We start from the raw sequence: 22,239 nt of genomic DNA, 5'->3' as shown, positions 1-22,239 counted from the left end.
CTAGGTCCCCGCTCTGAGAAGTCTGCATGTAAAGCATAAGGTCGATGCTCAAAGCTAGTAGCACCTTCGAGTTCTCTTACTTGCTTTCCTCCTGACGTCTCACGAACTCAGCCCCGCTTTGACACCCTGCTTCGTGCTGCTGGCTGCTCAGCTACTGGTCGAGGCGGCCGGTTGGACGCCACCCCGGGCCCTCCCGAGCCGAGGCAGCGGGCAGCTCGCGCCGACCTGTGGCGCGCGCACGGCTCCCCCTCGGCGCCGCGCGGGGAGGCGCCTGTGGCGGCCGGGCCGGGCTCCCGCCCCCGGGGCGGTGCGGGGCGGGTCTGGCGGCGGCGGGCAACGGGAAGGGAGAGCCCGAGCCGGAGCGGAGACAGGAGTGGGGTGTCGGCAGGCGGGCCGGCCATGGTGGGCCTCAAGGAGGAGCTGCTGAAGGCCATCTGGCACGCCTTCACCGCGCTCGACCTCGACCGCAGCGGGAAGGTCTCTAAGTCGCAGCTCAAGGTAAGGCGGGGCCGGGGCGGGGCGGCCGGACCGACCGGGGGCACGCGGCCGCCGGGGCCGTCAACTGCTTTTCCTCCCTCGAGGCCGCCGTCCGTGCGGCAGGCCGGGCCCGCGGTTCTGCGGCGCTGCGCTCCACGTGGAGCCCCCGTAGCGCCTGACCGCGGCCCGCTGTGGTGCTGCCCCGCCGTCCGGCCCGACGGCTTGGCTGCGCGCAAGCGGGACGTGGCCTGCCAAGGGAAGAGCGGGGGCTCCGCAGCGCTCTCTTATTCGGGTACGCACAGGAGAATTGGCCAAGAGGCTCCAACTGTGCCTTTCTTTCGTCGCTCGAGCTCTGAAGTGATGTTTGTGCTCTGAAGAGAGCTCCCAGGCAGCTTGCCGAGCCTGGTCCCGTCTTGGCCCTGCTTTATGGGGCTGCCTTGGCCCGGCGATAATAGTAGTGATCTGGATAAACAAATGTCTTGAATAAGAGCGCAACACCTGTTGACATCTGGAACTGTGGCTCCCTGTTGTTACTCTGGGTTTTCCTTGCCTGCTGGGTTTGGATGCTCTGGGGATTGGCCTTGCCATGGGCAGTGTGATGCAGCACCTGCAGCGTGTGGCTGGCTGTGGGTAGCCCCTTCCTCTCCATGTTGTGTAGGGGTGGCAGGGCTGCAGGGTTGAACTGGCTCGTGTGTAGGGCTTTCCCTTCTTGCATTTTAGAGCAGAGCTGCTCTTACCATGCTGCCTCGTGTGCAGGGCTGTGATTGCTGTGCTGCAATCCCCAGGAGGTGGCACCAGGTGGGGAGCAGCTGTTTGTGAGCACTGGGTGAGGCCATGGGTGAAGAAGGGGCTGATGCTGGTGGACTTAGACAGCGTGCTCCACCTGTGGTGTCTGTGCGTCTAGCACATGCTGGGTGCTAGAAGATTAGTTGTGCTTCCAAACCAAAGCATGGTTATTGATCTTGTTAGCATCCCATGCCTGCAAATGCTCATGTATAAAAAAAGATAAAAGAGAAATGGGAAACTAAACTTGTCTCCTCGTTACCTGTCAGACATCCTCCTAGGCTCTTTTGTTGTTTCATGCTAGTGAAAAGCATGGAAAAGCAATAGGCTTTGGTGGTTCTGTGCAGTTGCCTCTGGTGCAAAGGCTTTGGGGGAGTGGCACTTGGGGAGCTAACATGAGGCTGTTGCTTCTCCATAGCCAGCAGGAGTTTGCTTTCAGGAAACCTGGCAAGAGGCAGTGCTCTTCTGCAACCTTTTTGTGGCAGAGGATGAATGTGGATGCTGAACCAACGGTCCTACTATGGAGAGAATGTGTTTGCACAGCTGTAGCTATTGGGGCATTAGGGCAGGAGCTCTGCCTCGTTGACTTGGGACTATGTTGCACCAAGGGATTATTTTGTGGTGATGTGTTTCTTGTCCAAGTTTACAATAAATAAGGAGCACCACCCCCATAAAGCAGAGAGAAGAGACTTGAAGTAAGCAGGTTAGCAGAGATTGGCAGCAATATGAAACATGTTTAATAGCTTAATGAATCTTTCATTATGAGGAAGCTTGGTAAAAATCCATTTGTTTTCAGAGAGCAGCAGGCTGTATTTTAACATACAGAGCTTCCCTTCATGGTAGGAAAGCTTATTGACCATGGATCTCTGAGTTGTGTAATCCAGTGTAAGGTACTGCACGGATGTACAGAAGGTCCTAAGTAATCTCCAGAAGTTTTACTGTTATAGCTGTAGATGTTACCAGTTTTCTACACCAGTGGAGGTGTTTTTATTTTTATTTTTTTCATAAATTACATGTTTAAATATGGACATAATCATCATTTTGTTACTGAACTTTCAAATGCTGCTATAGCAACACTGAAGTATCATTGTGGTGGATGAAATTATAGCTGTGTTGAGGTTCAAATGAGCTACATGCAAATATTTGCTTTCCTACATTTAAACCCGGTCTCTCTTTCATTCTGCCATTTTAAAATTGAACTGTTTTAAAAGTTTCTCAAATGTGTCAACGTTCAGCCTGCTTTCCACGTGGAACTTGAGTGTGGCTTTAAATGGAGTTACACTTAGCCAGCAACGCTCCTTGTGGTACATGTTAATACTGGCACTAATATTTTCTACCAGTTTGTTTTTACTCTGTCTTTGGAAGCTCTTCCTTGCGTTGCTGTAAGAGTTCTCTGCTTTGGCAGTGGGGTTATTTGGCTGTTTTGTTCCATGTGCTGCCATTGGGACGGACTTTGCCAAGTCCTGCATTGCTGGTGCAGGATGTGGCCTCAGGCACACTGGCAAGGTGCGGGCAGCCAAAGCTGCTGGTGAAGCCTAGAAAACTTAAACCGGCCTTTAGTCATAGCTGGGATGTTACGGGGTTATTGTGCCTCTTACCTTCGCTTTGCCCTTCTGCTAAATGGGAAGTCAGAGGCTGGTAGAAGAGGAAGGATGGTGTAATTGGGGTGAGAGGGCCGGTCAGACGGAGAGGAAGGCTTCAAACAATGCAGCAAGGCGCTGGAAAGGCTGAGAGTCTGCAAGGAGCGGGCTGGACCCCGTGGGACAATTGGTTTTGTCCAGCGCTGAGGGGCAGTAGGAAATTAGTCACGGTGACTCAGGGCTGCACTCGGGGCTCAGTGCTCATGGCAGCCAGCCCCAGGGCCGTGCAGATGAACTGTGCAGTGTTGGGAACTGGGCTTGGTGTAAGTGCCATGGTGTGGCCAACCTGACATCAATGAGCCCAGGTCTGGTGGGCAAGAAGGCTGTGCTGCAGAGGTTCTGTGACATGCTCTGGCTAGAACACCTCATGGCTGTGCTGAGGACCTGCTCGGTGCTGATTTCATGCTGATTAGGAGAGGAAAAGGGAAAGCGCTGTGCAGGCCTGCTTTGGCGGGCTGGCTGCTGACATGGATGTCGGGGAGAGATGAGCCAAGAATGTCCTGGAAGGAATTCACACGAGGCCGGTGAATGGAGCTGTCAGGGTCTGTGCTGCCAACATTTTCAGGCATTGAAGAGAGACGGGGGAGGGAGGAGACCCCCTAAAAATGGAAAAGAAAGGAAAGGAAAAATACAGAAGAGCCTGTTAATAGCCACTGTAGAAATAATCTGTCTTCTTAATGGTCCTGCTGTCATCTGGGCCAAATTTGTGTTACTGGGCAAGAGGTAGCAGAGCTCTCGTCCCTCTTAGAAATGCAGATGGCTTCTATGGACAAGGTTAAAGTGGAGCCACTCAGTTGGTGACAGTTCCACTTGCATGAGGTTTCAGAAGGGCCCAATGGGCAGCAGCTGCAGTGCCTAGAGCTGGGCTGAGGTTCAGCCCTCCAGGTAAAGCAATGTCCAAAGTCTGTAGCAGTAGCTACAGAGACCTTTGGCGTTGGGTTATCTGTATGCATAGCAGAACACTTGCAGTATTTCATTGGTAGCCCTGGGCACCTCTCTTATAAAACTTCTGATTGAAAAGAGAATGAGAGCGGTGTCTTTGTGGACGCTTTGCAGAATGCTCGTGACCCATCGTGGGCTGCAGCCTGGGGACCCCCACTGGATCCACCTGCTGCAGCTGTAGGTTGTTAGGCGAGCACTCAGAGCACCACAGGTGCTGGGAGAGGAGAAAGCTGCCCTGCAACCACACGGCACTGGGGAATAACTCTTGCTGGTGCAAAACCACCTCGTGGTTGATAGATCTGCATGGCAGGGCGATTTTCCTGTCCTAATTAATCCGCTCCTCGGCTATTAGTTGTTGGGAGCTTTTTGTTTGCTTCGCTCCCTTTCATTTTTTCTTAGCTTCTACAAAAGAGAATGGGTCGTTAGAGCAGAGTCTGTGATGGTGCAGATAATGCGATCTGAAAGAACAAAGCAAGACAGAACGAGACCTCAGAGCAGAATTTTTCAGTCTTGCCCTGTGAGGGAAGGATTGAGCTGGCACTGGGCCATGTTGAAGAATGGCAGCTTTGGCAGGCGTGGAGGAATTTCCTGAGCTATGAAAAGAGCCCTGGGCACAGAGGAGATGGCAGATAAGGCAGCCCTTAGAAATGATTGGAAGTGGAATTCTTTCCTGGTAATTGGTTGTTGGATGCAGAAAGCACCTAACTTTCTGACAGCCTGAGCACAGCAAGAAGGCCAGGGGGAGGAGTAACGTGGAGGGGATATGATGAGAAAGTGCTTTACTGAGCATGTAAATTATGTTGCTAACGTGCTCAAATCAGTTATATTTGTAGAACGTTTTTGTTAGCTGCCTTTATAGCCACTGTGTTAGTAACTGTAGCCTGGGTACAAAAGTGAGATCCCCCCAGGGAAGTCAGGAATCCCTCAAGCCTTAAATAGAAAAGGAAAACATGCATGATGGCACGTTTTTTCCCCCCTGCTTGTGAATCACAAAGACTCACTCATACAGTTTGTTTGTTAAAAGAAGGATAGATTGGAGAGAAAAGACAGCTGATGGAGAGTAGCCTGAAATGTGGTAACTTGTAAATACTGTTGTGCTACTTTGGGAAATACAGCTTTTGTTGTGGTAAGGCTGATGCTATTATTTTCCTGTCCTGTAACTCTGCAGCTGTTCTACCTAGTAGCTTTGTGCTGGTATGCAAGTATGGAAATGTGGTTCTTATGGAGACGTGTGCTTTTCTGAAAGAAATGGAAACTTTCAGAGTGTGTAAACAGGAATTCTCTGCTGAAGTGAACTTTTATTTTGGGCTGACTTTGTAGGACTCTGTGCCAATCAGTGCTTAGACTCTGTATGTCTCCTTAGCATACATATGAAAAGTAAATGTATATTAATTTATCCAGGGACAAAATAAAAGGCATTGCAGGTGTGTGGCAGGTGTTTGATTGCCCGGACTTTGGAGCCTTCAAGCTTCCATGTCTTATTTTGCAGCCTCTGCCTAATGTTGTTTTACCTGTGTTTCTGCCTTTGGTTCTTCACGTTTTCCAGTACAGACCATTCTTGGGCACGTGGAGCTGCATCCTTAACCCAGCTCCTGCTGCTGGTACTCAATCCCAGAAGTTTAACCCTGCATGGTCCCCAGGGTGAGTGCTGTGGGTGGCAGTGTGCAGGGGTGACCTGGCTCAGGAGGAGGAGGAGCGAAAGCAGAAGGGATGTCCGTGTGAGAAGAGTGCTGGTGGCACAGGGGCAGCTGGTACTCAGGCCCTGCTTTCCTGCTGTGGGCACCGTTCGGGCGTGCAAAGCTCAGTCTGTGTTGGAGCAGTTAAGACACATAGGCTACCAGTCGGTTTTCAGTAATTCTGTACTTCCTTAAAACTAATGGAGCGTGTCGCCTCTTGAAGGCCATTTCTCAAGAACAGCCGTGAGAGCTGGTGGGCGTTAAGCTCTTGACACAATGCATGCAAATACCTTTTTAAAATAAAAATTGGAGATGCACATCTAAACTCTTGCGCTTTCCATGCCCTTTCTTTTACCAGCCAAAACTTGGGGTGAATGTTGAAAAGTAACTCAAAAGCAAGCAGATGGCAGAAACCCATAGTTAATACTTTAATTGGAATGGTCATTTCTTTGTGAGCTAAAGGTGGCATATTGGATTCTTTTCCTCGATGCTTGTTTTAACTGGGTAATAATTATTTACAATCTCCAGGGCTAGCTGTTGGTGGTCACTTTCCCTCGCTGTCTAATTTCACAGTGTTCATGCTACTTTGGTGTTTGTTTCTCCATGCCTCTCCTGGCTTTCAAATGCATAAGAGTATGCGTATAAAGGGCAGCTTCTATAGCAACGGATCTGTTTGTAATCACCCCTGTAATAGTGTGAAGCAGTCAGATCCTTGCAGTCAGTTTCTTTTAGTTAAATGTTGGTGTTTTCCATTTTTTGAGAAAAATCTCCAAGGCAGAACTGAAGGTGCCATTTTCTGCTCTCAGTCTCGTGCATCGCAGCTCTGCTCTGGAGGAAATGCAGCACGACAGTGGTGTCACTGATGTTTGTTCTGTCCCCAGGTCCTTTCTCACAACTTGTGCACGGTGTTAAATGTTCCCCATGACCCAGTGGCCTTGGAAGAACACTTTAGGGATGATGATGAAGGACCAGTTTCCAATCAGGGTTACATGCCTTATTTAAACAAATTCATCTTGGAAAAGGTAAGTTTTAGGTTCTTGGGTTCCGTTTTTCCCTTTATCATTCTTTTTAGTGTCTTTCCTTAGCATGCCATCCTTACAGCAGGCCTTTGCTTGCAGGAAACGTGCTGGTCTGAAGGCATTTTGCTGTGTCTCTGCAGGGTTGTTTTGGGGCACTGCTCTGGGGTGTCTGTGCCTTAAAATGGAAGGGTATGCTCTGCTTGACTTCATTTAGCTCTCCTTTGTTTCCATTTCCTGTTACATCTTGTTGTTCTCTATGCTGTGCCTGTGTAGAAATATGTTAATATTAATAAAACAGCACAGTGTAAAATTATTTGGAAGTGTTTGGAGCTATAGGTTGTCCCACTCCATACTGTGGTCACAAAAGATTGTTGCCACAGCCTCATCTGCAGACAGGACAGGGAAAATATCGTTACTGTCCATTCATGAAAAAATTTAATAAATAGATCCCAACAATGTTTCTGGTGGGGAATGTCAGGGAGTGATGCTAAGTTTTGCCTTACGAGTTCTTTCCCATGGTGTTGGAGCGCTCTTGAGAGTTTTATGGTTGTATGTTTGTTGTTTTGGGGGAAGCTCTGGAAAACCACCTGGGTTTCCCCCTTGCCACAATCCATTTTATTCTAAGTAGAGGCGGGCGCTGGGCCAGAGCTGGTTGCTGGGGGCTGTGTGTGTCAGGTTCAGTTGACATTTCTGAAAGTAAAGGACTATCATACTTCTCTTCTAACGGCTTTGGTTGGGAGATTGGTCTAGGCAGAACACACATACTTGCTTCAATACCACTGATTTCTCTTGGAGGCTGACCCTGAAACCTTCAAGCTTTGATTTGTGGCTGCAGAGATACACGGATGGTTGCTTTCTTTTAAAACGTCAAGTCCCAAAGTGACCTTCTGCTGGAAAGTCACTCATGTGACAGTTGCAGATTATGCAAGCTCCTTAGCCACGTTTTGATGACTTTTGCTGCTGCTTTAATCTACATTTAATACTGGTGGAAAATATGATACATAGCTGAGGTGCAGTCCGTCAACTTGGAAACAAGGAAAGCTTCAGCTATCTGGATAAGCTCCTCTGCCTCTCTAGTCTGTGTGTCTCCTGCCCAGTGACAGAGCCCTGTTCCATGTGTGGGAGTTGCTGGCCGCAGATAAATTCTAGTAGTGCCCACGTGCTGTCTTGGCTGCTTGCTGTGGGAGAATCTCCCTTCATCCCTAGGGAGGTTATCATCTCATTTCTACTTAGTGTTGGCTGTCTGAGCTCTTGTAAGGTTCAACAGAGACTGAGCAGTTTGTACATAGATTGAAATAAGAGCCCTTATTCTGAGTGCAGGATCATGGCTGTGGAGTCTGAAGTACAGGTTTGTTGTTAGTAGCATTTGTAGGCATTAGCAAGCCACTGAGTCAATGAATGAAGAGAGGCAGAAGGCTTTTTCAAATGTAATAGTATATGCTTTATTATTAAAAGGTGTATAGGGAGAAGAGTTGTGAAATTGAGCAGCAATTGCATTTCTTAAATAACACTTCAATTTGTAAATGAGAAACCTGGCTACCTAAACCTGTTGATGTGAAGTTACAGCATGTAGCTACTCTGGGGCATCTTCTTACCCCCTGGCAAAAGCAAAGAACAAGCTACCTTGCTTTCTTGTGGAAAGAAGGAGCATAACTTTGTGTAGAGTCCTGTGTTGCTTTCGTTTATGTGCTGCTCTGGCTTCTGATACTTGCAGGATGTACCCATACCATTGGTTTTTCTTAACAGCTAACAGAAAATGTTAAGGAACAGGGTTGAGTAGTCTCTGAATTCACATTACTTATCCTGACTAAATGTCTCTTCAGAGTTTAGACATCTGGTATTGAAAATCAGTGAAAGTCTTTGGACAAAAGGCCACCTTTGTGCACTGATTGTGACATCTCATCTTTTGGAGATGACCACGTCAGTGCCAAAAGACAGCATGCAGTGGGATGAAGTCACCGATCCACGGCACATCTCCTTTGTTTAAAACAAACCAAAAAAAGCAAACAAGAAAGTCTTTTTTTTCATTCTTTTAAGGCATAGTCTGTTCTCGATGAGGTGATCACAGTACAGATGCCATGAATTCATACTAAGCAGAGCTGCTAAAGTGGGACCAGTACTTTATACCCCCAGACGCAGAGAAAGCTCTCTCAATTTCTGGTTGTATTTTCTGGCAAATTAATTGTTCTGAGCGAGATCAGACAACAAAAGTTCTTGATCTCAAGACATTTGTTTTGTTTGTGTCTTTAAAAAGCAATGTGTATGTGTGTTTATGACTTGCTTTTTTTAGCCATCAGTTCCTCCTGTTTGGAATGTTTTTATGTTTGCATGCTGTTAATTAAGCTAGAGGTGCTTTTGGGAATGAGCTGAAACGTAATTCTAGAAACTGTTCAGATATTTTCATTGTAATGAAACAGTGCTTAGAATTGATCTCTCTTACATCCCAGTCAGGGATGCAGTCATTCAGACTAATTACTACTTCAGAGTAATTGTTGTGTAGTGATCTGGACTTGAACGCAGGCAGTGAAGGAAGCCAAAGTAGCACAGTCCAGGGTTCTGTAGTAGGGATAACACTAGAGCTGATTTGGTTTTGGTTGTGGCTTTTCTCTTTGCTTCCCCCACAGCCATGCACAAATGTACTTCAAGAATGTACATACCAGAAATAGCTAGCTTTGCCATGTGAAATTGTTCAGAAAAAATAGTATCTCTTATTAAAGAGACGCATTTAGTTTACTTAGTTCTACCCACAACTCCCAGCATCCCCAGAATAATTATATCCTTTCTTTAAAAGCCAGCCTGTGATGGTGTGGAGAAAAAAAAAGCAATGAAGCAAAACAACCCATGAAGGTGGATTAGAGTTATTTTGGAGAGTTGGAGTCTGCATGCTCATCTGATCATCTTTCCTGAGTAATTTCTATGCAGTGTCTGTACTCTGGATGCCACTTGGACACTTGATGAAGTCCCTTTCCATAACTGAGTGCAGGTCTGAAGGAAGAATGGCTAACATGGCAGTACTGGTGCAGTACAGCCCCATCCTGAGGCAGAGCAGCCCTCGGACCTGCTGGCTGCTGCCAAATCCTGGCAGGTGCTGGGGCTGCTTTGGGTTTGGTGCCTCTTTCAGGTCTCACAAGCTGGAACCACCAGCTCTTACCCCAGCCAAGGCCTGTGCATGAGTTGTCACTCCACCCATCTCCCTGTGTTCGCTGCCACCAAGATGGGCTGCTTGTAGAGCCAGATGCATTGCTGAAGTGCTGCTGCCTGTAGGAAAGCAAGTTTCCTGCTCCATCACATCACCTCAGGAGAAGGGTAACTAGCAGCACATTTCTGGGGTGCAAGTGCTGCGTGGCTTGACCCCCTGTAATGTCACAGAATGTTACCCGTGGTGCCCCCAGGCAAGGTGTAAGAACCTATTTCTTACCCATAATTTCCAACATCTCAAGAGACTTCTGTAACACTGCAGAATATGACTTTATTGGTTTTGTGCAAAGAAACAGCATGGCAAAGCTGCGTGGAGATAAATATACTTCATCCATAGCATAAACAGGGTTTAAAAAACAAAATAGGGGAAATGAAAGCTTTCACATATGTAAATGACTCACAGATGGGTACGTGCGTGTGCTAGGTATGATAAAGGATAAGGGGAGGATTTCAGAGTCTGAGAAAAAAAAGATTTTGGGTGGATTAATGTTAAAGCAAGATTACGTTTGTGAATATTTTCTTACAGGAGTTACACTTAAGCAACATCAAGCAGAAAAGCTTATTAAAGGTCTTTTCCAGCTGTTCCAGTATGGGTACTAGTGTGTCCACATGTAGTTTTTGTTCTCGTGGTTTCCACATTTACTGTGTTGAGTTTTAGTAGCAGTGCAACAGAAGGGCAGTTGGAAGGGCAGAAGGTTTGGGAACAGAAGCTTATGTGTGAGAGGAAAGACAAAATCACAGTGGCCTCCTTCCCATGAGGTCAGGGTGTTATTAACTCACCAGAAATTGGAGGTTGGATGCAGATTTTGCTGAAAGAAGTTCTTTAGTTTACCCCGTGCAGGAAGTCAGAGCAGGCTGTGTTTGTGCTTATTTTAGGCCTTGGTATTTCTTACAAACTAGAGTCTCTTGGTGCTTTGGTATGACTTGGTCTGTTAAATTTCATCTGTTTGTTACCCTGTGCCATTCCTATGCATTGATTGTTGTTGTTCAATTTCTTCATTTTAGGTTCAAGGGAACTTTGATAAAGTTGAATTCAACAGAATGTGTTGGACTCTGTGTGCTAAAAAGAACCTCTCGAAAAGTCCTTTGCTGATCAGTGATGAAGATGCATTTAAAGTGTGGGTTATTTTTAACTTCTTATCAGAGGACAAGTACCCTTTAATCATTGTACCTGAGGAGGTAAGAAACAGCAACTTGTGCTGTTGAGCACTGCTTTGCTTAGTTTAGTTTCTCAGTTGGGTTTGTTAATGGTTGCTACTCTGGAGTTTTGTTTGTTTTTTTTTTAATAGAAACTACTTTCATCTTTTATAAGGCTTTGAGTGCTTTTCTTTTTCTTGCACATTGCACATGTGGGGATCCTGCAGGGTATTTTAGATACTGATTGCTATTCTTGTCTGCCATTTAAACAGCTTGGGCTAAGTGGGAGTGCTGCCCGTAAATGCCTTATTTTGCAGACTGTGAGGCCTGACTGGTGCTGGGGAGACAAGCTCCAGTACATGCACCTGCCTGGGGCTGTTGAGGTTCTCATCTCACTCATGAGTAGTGCACGTTGGGATCTTTAATACCTGAACTCTCTTACGCGTGAGTCACATTTTGCACAGTGTGATTCTAAAAAAAAAATTCTCTCTGCTCTGTTACCATGAGCAAAATGAGTCTTCAGTCTCATGTCACCCTCCTGTTGAAATGGAGAAGTGGAGACTTTTCAGATGATGTCTGTTTCTGATCAAAACCAGCCACCACCTGAATGCTCTTGCTTGAAATGCTTGTAGGAATAAACAGCAGTGAGCAAAAAAGAGAAGTTTCTTTATGCTTCAAGTGGACGGACGAGTACAGGCAATGCTCGTGTAGGTAACCCTAAAGCGAGCTTTTGGAATCTTCACTATTTAAAGCTTTTTCCCCTGGGGAGGAGTGAGGGAAGAAGGACTCTGGGTGGAACTCTAAGCATTAACCATCTTCTGCAAAACCTGCTGCAGAAATCCTGCAGGACTACAGCTCAGCACTGGGATGTGTATTTGTTTTCCAAACTGTTGAAAAGTCAAAGATGAAAAGAGTCTGATTTACATGCCACAGCTCCCAGCTGCTGAGCCAAACCACTACTTACAGATCGTGCCCTTTCCCTATTGAAATGAACCACTCGGTTTTGCCTTGTCACTTTGTTTTTTGCAGGGCACTTTCACTCTGTGCAGTGTTTCTGTTTGTGGCAGACTGATGATGACAGGTTGCTACCAGGCATGCTGATTCCCCAGAGAGTGGGACAGCCTTCTTGCATTCCCTTGTTTGTTTTTTGTCTTTCCTGTTGATTCTGGGGGACAGAGATCACATTTCTAAAAGGCAGGATAACTCCTGTCTTAATAGCATCAGGTTTCCTTCCCATCCTTGGTCTCCAGGGTTTACCTGTATGGCTCTTTCACTTGGATTACTTTTAAAACTCATTAGTGTGGATGTGTGTCTGCATCTCCTTGGTTGCAGCAAGATTTACACCTTGCAGTACTCTTTAAGGAAAGCTTGTAGAGCCTGGCAAAGAAAGGCTGCTCTGTTCTTATCCTATGCAATACCCACATACACTCTTTAACCTTTTACCTTAGACTGCACAGGTAATGTAATCGATTGGTGGAGGAATGCTGCTGTGAATGCCCTCCTTTCTGGTTTGTGTTGATCCTTTTGGTGCTGTCTGTGCTTCTGGAAATGTCCACCTTTGTTCCCTTACCCTTTTACTCAAAATTCCAGAAGTAAAGATGGAAACTTCTAATATAGATCAGTTTTGCTCTTTCTCTGCATGACCTTTCATATCTGCCTTTTAAGTTCTTATGGGGTTTTTTGTTGATGGTTTTATACTGCTTTTAACATTAAATCTAAACTCCAGATTTCCTGGGCATTTTTTTTTTTTTTGGGGTACAAATTTGCAATTTCTTTGTCTTGATACTGAGAAGTTCCTGCTGAAAACAGCTCTTTTCAATAGCATTCAAAGTGATATTGGTACCTGGTCACGGTATTTTTCTTTTTATGCCTCCCAAGTCCATATGAAAACTGGTTTATGTATTCAGTTTTTACTACATGATAGCATTGCCTGTCTGTGAACTGAAATTGTCTTGCACATCCTCAATGAATGAAATGTGAGCAGGGATTTTTGCAGAGTGTGGAGCAGATGGGAAGGCAATGATCTGTAGTGTTTATGTTTGGGTAAGACAAATGTAAACCTCACATGAATCACTGTAACCTTGCAGCCAGGGAGCAAGCACTTCTCCCTCCCTGTTTGTTTCTCTTATCCTTGGCTGTGAATATTGCAACATGCCACTTACTGCTGCTTCTGGCTTAGGGGGATTAGTGCAGGATCCAGCTGCTTCCCCTCCTCCCTCCCACCTCTTAGGCTTTTTGGCTTTTGAACTTTATTTTCCCTTTATAAGGAATTAAGAAACTTGGGTGGTACTTCCATGTTGGAACAGCGATCACACGAACATTTTTACTTTCCACCTTGTGGATGGCAAGATTGTGATACAGAGAAACTTCTTAGGTATCCATTGTAGTGTTGGTACAACTTCACATGGCTGCAAAGTTCTCTTCCTCCTCCTCCTCTCAGGACCTGCTCCTTGGGGCCTGTCTGAGATTCTCATTTTTGATCTTAATGACCTGAACTGTTTTTGCACTTGTTTGCACCATCTCTTATCTGAAAACCTCTCTGGCTTGTGTGCAATTTCACTTCTTTGCACTGCTTTGACTGCTGTCTTTCCTTCCTGCCAGTGCTGTACCTACGCACAGGTGCTGCTGTGTTGGGCCTTTCCTCTTAGCACACCAGGGACGGGCTGTTGCCCCCGCTGCAAAGCATTCAGGCTTGATTCCCTGCCCAGGTGTTGGGCAGGTTGCAAATTGGAAGTGTTATAGCTGTTGCTCAAACAGAAAAGGGAGAACAGTCTGGAAAGCTTTCAAAGGCATAGGCTGAGGAAAGCATTGGAAACTTAAGGCAAGGAAAACAGTTACAAAGAGGAAATTTAGAAGCAGTAGAGGGATAGCACAGGCCAGAAGCTGTCCTGTTGCTTGGGTAGCAGAGATCAGACTGGAAGCCAGAAGCAGTGCTTGGCCTGGGCTCTTCCCTGCTATGTAGGGAGAGGAGGCAGCCTGGCATCTGGGTGAGTGAGGTCAGTGAAATCTGGTGTGGGGAGAGGCCTGGGGTGGGCTGCAGCTTTGTGCTGATGGTGAATAGCCAGGTCATGGGCACAAGAGTTGTGCCTCCCCATTGGGTATGGCAGACTCAGCTGGTGGTGGCCTTGGGCTGCAGAGAGGAGAGCTGGGAAGGAGCAGGGGTCCATAAATGCCTGTTGTGCTAAAGTATTTGAGTCCCTAGGAAATGTGTAAAGCTATCAGATCTCCCTCCTCTTTCAAGGGAGAAGCTGTGGTACTTGTGAGGTACAGCATTTCTGTAAGCTGAGTGAAGGCAGACGGGAGAAAAACTGTGCTGTATTTTGTTTGCTCAAGTTAAATTGTTCCTTGTGGATGGTCTCCAGAATTGACGCATTTCTTGTCTAATGGCAGCAGTGTGCAGTGGGCAGAGCTTTAGTGAGCAGAGCTTTAGTGAGCAGCTGTGTGGCTCCTGGTCTCAGAGAGCAGAGCATGGGGAGGGCTGCTCCTGTTCCTCACTGGGTGCTCCCACTCAGCATCTGTGGTGCAGGTATTGAAATGTGTGCTTCCTTCAGCCCTCACAGGCCAACCTCCTCCACAAAGAGCTGAAAACAAAAGGAAGAGAGGTGAGGAGTGCTGCAGCCATAAAAGGAAAACTATTCCTGGTCTGTCATGAGATTTCCTTACGCCTCCTGTTTCTGTTGTCAGACTTGGTTGTGTGCTGTTTAACCAGATGTTTTCTGTTGTATGAGGAGGTCTCCTAACACTTCCCCTTTCTCATTTCTGGACATGTGACTGCAGTCTTAGGAATGCTTTATTGCCTGAGAGCTGTGGTGTGTGGTCAGCTGTGTTCCTGGGCCGCCCCAGTGGTGAAGCTGGCAGATAGGAGCACTGCGGGCGGCATGCTCTTGTTGTAATGCAGTGCTCACGTAATGGCTTTTAAGCAAGCCTTGTGTACTTCCTGTCTGTGCTTTTTAGGTCTGGTTTCTTAAGGAACCATGGTTTGTATAGTCGCCTTCTCTTTGTCCTCTGGTCTTCACTGCATTAGTGAATCTTTCTACCCGGGACAAAGAGGGTCTGAATCCTGTGTGGTTTTGCTGTATGTTTGAGAATGAGGCGATGGGAGGTGAAAGCCTCAAGTTGCCAGTAGTGATTCTTCTGAAGATATTTCCCGCAGAAATATTTTGTGACCTCTTTTGTGTTCTGTGTGCTGGCATCTGATACTGTGAATGATGATGGGAACTGACCCATAGCAATTCAGAAGTAAAATCAAAACTGCTGTAAGTAGAATGAAGGCTCTGTGCGTGGGGTTCTGTTTTCACCAACTATTGATCCGGAGGAACCTTTATCTGTGAAGTTCAATGAATTCAAATATGGGGATTTTTGGTGATAGTGGAAAGGAAGAACATTTGATTTGAAGGTGTGTGCTGTTCCGATGGGGTGGGGGAAGGAACTGACGAAGGCTGTGAAATGGGCCATGATTGCTGCCATGTTACTTGTACAGAATTGGGTACAGCTTGGATGGGCTTTTTTTGTCTTTACTATTAATGCCACAAACCCCATTTGAATAGCATGCACCAGAATAGCCTCGTCTGCCATGCTCTGTTGGGCATGAAAGCCTCCTTAACATCATTTATTTTTTCCTCCTCTTGGAGACCCACTTTATGTATCAGAAAAAATAGGTGAAACTCTTGTGAAACTTATTTCCCTGCAGAGAATCGTGCCAGGGATAGAATCATAGAATCACAGAATTACTCAGCTTGGAAAAGACCTCAAAGATCATCAAGTCCAACCGCAGCCTAACCATAGTACCCTAACTGTAACAACCCTCTGCTAAATTGTATCTCTGAGCACCACATCCAAACACATCCAGGGACGGGGACTCAACCACCTCCCTGGGGAGCCTGTTCCAGTGTTTAACTACCCTTTCTGTAAAGAAGTGTTTCCTAACGTCCAACCTGAACTTACCTTGGTGCAACTTGAGGCCATTTCCCCTCCTTCTGTCACTTGTCACCAGTGAGAAGAGACCTGGAAGTGGAAAGCAAGTAGATATTGCAGTGTGGGTAGAGAACAGCTACCCTGAGGGCGGATGCTGGGAAGGCTGCATAGCTCATGTTAAGGAACCCCTGAGCTTTACATTGTTCTGTTTTCTGCTGGCAGAGTTCTGGTTGAAAAGTGTTGGTTTGGAATGGGACTGGTTTTCCATGCTGCAGGACATGGAATACGGCGTTGGGTGCAACGTTAGTTCTAAAGCAAAACTGCATCAGTATCAAAGAGTGAGCAAGGCCCCATCAGGACAACAGCAAACATTGCTTCACATTTGCTTTTCAACACTGCTCTTTAACCACAAGGGCAGATTGTGTGTGAGCCAGCAGCCTTAATTTGTCAGTTATTTGCTGAGCTCACACGTCTCCTTGGGGAGGAGGGGAAATGTCGTTGGCTCACAGAGGTTCCTCATTTGAGCTCATAATGAATGGCCTCTTGTTTGCTTCCATATTGGCCAGATCCAACTCGCTTCTCGGTATTTTCCTCACACTGCTCCCTAGTCGTGCCCCACCCCAGCACCCCACACTGATGTCTGACAAAAGCTGTGTGGGATGTGGGTCAGCCACGCTTTTCTGAATGAAGGATACGTTCTGAGACCGTTTACATTGCAATATGTAATATACGAAGAGTTAAAATATGCTCTGAATACTTTAGTGGGATTTGGGATATTTGTGGTGATGGTAGTGACTTGTAGAGGGGAGGTGAGCAGCCTTAAATGTTTGCATCTGTTCCAGTAAGCAAAATAAAGTAAAAGTATGCACAAATGACATTAAAGGATATTTTGCCTTCTTTTTAGTGCATGACACGATGCCACATTATATGTGTTCTACCTTACTTCTTTGCCAGACCGCCCAGCACCTTGGCAGGTCTCGCCCTCTCCTGCTTTACTTGAAACCCAGGTCACTGTGCAGAGCTCCTGCTGGGGCAGATCTGTGCTTCCACATGGGGAAAAAGATGTTTAAAGAAACTGGACCCTACAGAAATGTTAGTGAGAAGAGTTGTACGTGGGGTGAGCTCCAGGTTTGGCACTTCTCAGCTTTGCCAAGGGAGCGCCTCCTGGTGCACACGTGGGTGTTTTGATGGCAGTGCAGGGAAGGAAGGGATCTGCCCGCTGCGGTTGTGGGAGAGAAGCTGAGGTATCCACACGTGTAGTGCATCCAAAGCATGTCTGAGCTGGGTCCTTGCGGCAAATAGGAGAGACGTGTCCATGTTTCTTGGCGCTGCCAAACCTCTCGTGCCGGGCAGTAGGCTGCCTGCGAGCTGACCAGGCTGTGGATAAGCAGTCCACGAGTTCTGCAGAGGAACCCCCTGGGGCTCCCCGCCGGGCTTCCTCAGCCCTATGAGGAATTGCATTCTGTTCCCCGGCGGTGCAGTGCAGACCAACATCAGTGGGGGAAAAAAACACCAAAGCCAAACACAGAGTCCTGGAAAGCATTTGGTCTGTGTTGCTCTCGGTGAGGCACCTTCACGCCATACACCCAGCCATGGTGCCAACTGCGCCCGTGTCCCGGCCGCAGGCAGTGAGGGAGCAGAGCACCGCGTCAGCAGCTGCAGGAGGTGCCGTGCGCTCTGTCTGCACGCACAGCCAGGCCGAGCTCTGCTTCGTGTTGTCTGCATCGCTGAAGGAAATGCAGAAGTGCGGTTTTTGCTTTGCTGCGCAGAGGTCCTTGCATAAAGACTCTCACTAATCGTTTTCTTTATGAGCCGTTAACGTTTTGCCTGCGCTAAAGCTGTAGGCAGGCTTAGTTTCGAAACATGCTGTGTTTAAAGAGTGAATGAACAGTAATGCATTGCAAAATAAAACACAGCCAACTTTCTTTCCCTCTTTGTATTCCTGTATTTATTTGGAGCAGCTATTAGAAGCATTACGCTGTGGTGATGTGTACAGGATGATGAAAGATTAAAGGAGAGTTCATTCTGGAAACAATAAAAGCCGAGGTGAAAAATAGTTATGTATCTATTTTTGCTGCCTCTGCCAAGCTGGTGTGCAGCGGTGGAGGGGCAGGAGGCTGAGACATGGCCATACACCAGTGGTTCTGCATTTCGCTTGTCCAAGCTGTCACCTTACTCTTCTTACTGTCTGTAATTCGCTTTTCCTCTTCCACAAGTGCTTTCTGAAACTTCCTGCTTTCTCACACCTCAGTCGTGCTGGCTTGGAGGGTGCTGTAGGGAAGGTCCATGCAGGAACCTGAATGTAGCAGAGACTCGCAGGTTAATGATTTGTTTCTTGGTGATGAAGAGAGAAGCTGCAGGTGGGGCTGGCTGTCAGTTCAGCTGAGGCAGAAGGCTGCTGGCTCCTGCAGTCTGTGCAGATTGAGCTGCGCACATGTTGGTGCCTACATGGGAACACAGCTGTAAGGAGTTTCAGCACTATTAAACTGTGCTTCTCCGGAGACTCTGGATTTCTACATCTGCTGAAAGTAATTAATTTCTGCTTATATTTCCTTACAGATTGAATACTTACTTAAAAAGCTGACGGAAGCAATGGGAGCGGGTTGGCAGCAGGAGCAGTTTGACCTCTACAAGATTGCCCTCAACACCAGCCGGGAGGGTCTCTCTGCGTGGGAGCTGATCGATCTCATCGGGAGCGGGCAGTTCAGTAAGGGCATGGACCGGCAGACTGTGTCCATGGCAGTTAACGAAGTCTTTAATGAGCTCATATTAGATGTACTCAAACAGGTAAGGACCACAGAGAACTGATGTTTCAGAATAGAGCCAGTTACCGTATGAGTAGAAAACTTGTGATGGAATTTCTTTGGCTGACAGATAAAGAGAAGGGGGAAAATTAGATGAATTACTTATCTTTAGTTCTTTAGTATGACCTAATTTTTATCAGAGAGAAACTGGAACTGTTCAGATTGATATAATTTGTGCAATATGGTGAATGAGCTGCTCTCTGTGAGGATTTCCATTTAAAAAGGAAGTGCGTTCTGACTGAAATGCAGCTTTTCATGGTATTACCAGTTCCTTCTAGCTGACAGAGTAGCTACAGCTGTCAGTTCTTAATTTATGACAATTCTTCAGTCTTAGGAAAGGTTTTTTCCAGATGCAAATAAACACTGTAGCAAATAGAAGTCGTGCTGATACAGCTGGTGTATTCAGCATGGCCTGGACAGAGGAGTGCTGGGCTGAAGCATTTGCTTCTAAGTTGCCCTACTTCAGTAGTGCAAGAAGATGTAGGGGGTCTCCAGAGCTTTCTCCTTTCTTGTGCTTAGCAGGCAATGCAGCTCAGGGCTCACTTGTATTCAGACACACTCTCGCTCACCCCACAGCAAGCTTCTGTCAGCCTTTAGGTTCTGCACGTTTCCAGACGATCCGTTCAGGAGCAGCTTTAAAAACTGAGAAGTGTTTTGGGGTGTGCGGGCTCACAGCTGAGCTGACCCGCAGAGCTGTTTTACACTGACTTTTACCTGATATGGATTTTTTTTTTTCCTTCTTTGATTTCTTGGTGAGGATGGAAACAGAGGCTTTCTTGGCAGGCTGTGCAAAACCACCCTGCAGAAATCATCAGTGTTTTGGCACAGGAGCTGCTTTTAGAACAGCCATCTGAAAATGTTGAGGTCTATTTTTGTTAACTCTTGGTTGCTTTTTGGAGGTGAGGGATGGGACAGATGCACATTCTGAGTCAGATGAGTGCAAAACCATTCTGCACTTTAATAGCATGAAGATAAAATAGCCAGTGTCCTATCAGGCCTTCCATTTGTAACCTGTGAGGAAATCTGATTTCTTTTCAGTTTCTGTATGGCATTGTCTCTTCCTCTTATGTTTTTCTTCCCCTTGACTGTCTCCTTTCTTTCCTCTCTGAGAGGCTCAGCCTCATTCTCAAGGATGTCTGAGTGCCTGTGAGTGGTTCCTCAGTGCTTAAAAATAGTCTGTAGTGAGGTGCGGCCCACCACCACTGATGGTCACTGGCCTAAGGGAGAATGGAGCTCCTCTGTGGCTGACCCTGTCTGCTTCAGCCACAGCATGCTCCCTGCTAGCTCTTGGCTGGCAGAGTGGTCTGGTTTATTGCTTCAAGCTATGAGGGATGCATCATTTAGCACCCATGTTGCTGTTGTTGTGCACTTATCCTGGCTCTCTAAGACTGAGGAGTGTTGCAACGACAACTAAATGTTATTGTATTTTAGCTTTCTGTTCGCTTCTGTGGTAGTTGGTGTGAAATAACTCCAGGAGCTCTCAAAAAATAATAGATGCAGATTTTGCAGCAGTTTTGTGGAGAAAATATCATTCTGGCCTGGCTTTGAAAGCCAATTCTGTCAGTGTATAAGGGAGAGAAAGACACCTGGTTACGGACAGGGTCCTGTGAGGCAGGAAGAGCAAAGCTGCAGGAGTCCTTCACATGCCCTTGCAACCACTTGGACCTCCAGCTGCGTGCGGGGGAGGCAGAGCATTCCTGCATGTTCCTGTCCTGAGCAAGGGGTGGGATGGCGAGGGAATAGGCATGGCTGGGCTCCGGCTGGAGGAGCTGAGTGCAGCCAAGCTCTGTGTGTGTGGTTTTGTTTTCTAGAAACAAGCAGGCTCCTGTGAGTGTCCTGATTTCTTTGCCCCAGACCTGTAGAGAGAGACGGCTCTGGGTTTGTCAGAGCATGTTTGTTTGCTTATTTCCAGTGTGCTGTAGCTGAAAGACATAGAAAGGAAACCATGAACGTTTGTCTCTTAACTTTACCTTTATCTTAACCTGAAATATCATTCCAGAAATGGAAGCTGAACTACCAGCTAACTTTGAAACTGTAGAGTAACAACTGATTGTAGGGTAACCAGCTCCCAGTGCCCCTACGTAAGGGCACAAAGAATCAAGTGCCTGGAAGAGTGATCAGTTTCTATCCATGAGATGGGCTTTGAATTGCCATCACCATAGTGGAGCAAGTAGAGCAGGATCACTAGCATTTCTGCTGTTGGTTCAGATATGTTAATGCTCAGTAGAGAGAAACTCGGAGGATTTGCTCATGATACCCAGTTATTATCATTAGGTTGTTGTGATTTTTATTATTCTATTTCCATGGACCTCAGCAACAGTGTGTGGACTTCTCTTCCTTTTGAGATACTCTTCAATAGCAGCATTCAGGACAAGCTTACAAACGTTTTTCTTGGTAAGAAAGTGGAGTCAGTCATCTTCAGGAAATAAAATACTGGCAGAGAGATCTCGGTGTTACTTCAATCAAGACACAGCTCTGTGCTGTGAAGGCAAAATGCAGGCTTCACCAGTGAGTGCTGCTGTATCCTATCGGACAGGTACCAGGAGGATGGTTCTGCTATCAGTTCCTCCAGCACACGCACAGAAGCAGTGTATGTGGATCGCTGCTTTAACAGGGTGCAATGAAATAAGCGTGTGGCTGTGAGGAGCTGCTCCCAGGGTAGAACTTCTCTTGCTTTGTACTGCAAGTAGGACGGAGGATCAGGGAGCTGTTTCTCATGGGGCAGACAATGAGCAGCATGCTGCTTTTAGGGACGGAAATGTGTAGGGGCTGTCTGTGGGGTCCTGGGCTAATTTTTCTGTGTACTCTGCTGAAGAATTCTTAAGCCACATAACCAGAAGGCTGAGATGTTAAACAAGGCCAGGGCTTTCAGCTGTGCTGTTGTTTTTTTGCAGGGTTATATGCTGAAAAAAGGTCACAAAAGGAAAAACTGGACGGAACGATGGTTTGTACTAAAACCCAACATTATTTCCTACTATGTAAGTGAAGACCTAAAGGACAAGAAGGGGGACATCATACTGGATGGCAACTGTTGTGTAGAGGTAAAAGGAAAAGATGAACAGAAAACCAATGGTGACTGTGTCTAAAGAAGAATTTATCTTTTTTGGGGGAATGGGACTTCTGACAGCTTTTATTCAGAGAGTATTTTTTTACTTCGTATGCAGCAGTCTGTATGTGTTCTTTGTATTGTTAATATTAGTATTTGTAGATATGTAAAAGATAAGTGCAGAAATGGGGCTTGACAACGTAACTTAATGATGTCTGGCAGGAACAACCCTTTGTTGTCCATTCTAGGCCTTGCCTGACAAAGATGGAAAGAAATGCCTTTTTCTCATCAAGTGCCTTGATAAAAGCTTTGAGATCAGCGCCTCTGATAAAAAGAAGAGACAAGAGTGGATTCAAGGTAAAGCTTCAAAATGTTGAACTTATGGAATCACAGAATGGCTTAAGTGTAAGGAGACACCCTAAAGATATCCTGGTTTCAAGCCCCAGCCATGGACAGGGCTGCCATCTGCTAGATCAGGATGCCCAGCATCCAGGGCTTTAAAGTAACTGAAGCCTTATGAAATGGCTTGGTCTTGCACTTTTCGGGGGTTCCATTTTGTGACCTTTTAAAGGTCCATAGGGAGGGAACTGACTTCTTTCATTC

The 22,239-nt window shown here is 46.5% G+C and overlaps 1 protein-coding gene across 1 annotated transcript in view; it reads left to right on the top strand.

Moving 5' to 3' along the window:
- The first annotated feature begins 321 nt into the window (after positions 1 to 321).
- SWAP70 (switching B cell complex subunit SWAP70) overlaps positions 322 to 22,239 on the top strand; it is a 31,696-nt gene continuing 9,778 nt past the window's right edge. Inside the window, exons 1-6 of the mRNA XM_072338546.1 lie at positions 322 to 498; positions 6,400 to 6,540; positions 10,741 to 10,914; positions 18,346 to 18,573; positions 21,485 to 21,631; positions 21,885 to 21,993. Coding sequence (XP_072194647.1) covers positions 400 to 498; positions 6,400 to 6,540; positions 10,741 to 10,914; positions 18,346 to 18,573; positions 21,485 to 21,631; positions 21,885 to 21,993 — 898 coding nt within the window. The 5' untranslated portion in view covers positions 322 to 399. The remainder of the gene's footprint in view (positions 499 to 6,399; positions 6,541 to 10,740; positions 10,915 to 18,345; positions 18,574 to 21,484; positions 21,632 to 21,884; positions 21,994 to 22,239) is intronic.

The sequence above is a fragment of the Excalfactoria chinensis genome, chromosome 5 (assembly GCF_039878825.1).
Source record: "Excalfactoria chinensis isolate bCotChi1 chromosome 5, bCotChi1.hap2, whole genome shotgun sequence".
In the NCBI taxonomy this organism is placed as follows: domain Eukaryota; kingdom Metazoa; phylum Chordata; class Aves; order Galliformes; family Phasianidae; genus Excalfactoria; species Excalfactoria chinensis.
This window is presented reverse-complemented; position numbering and strand designations above follow the sequence as displayed.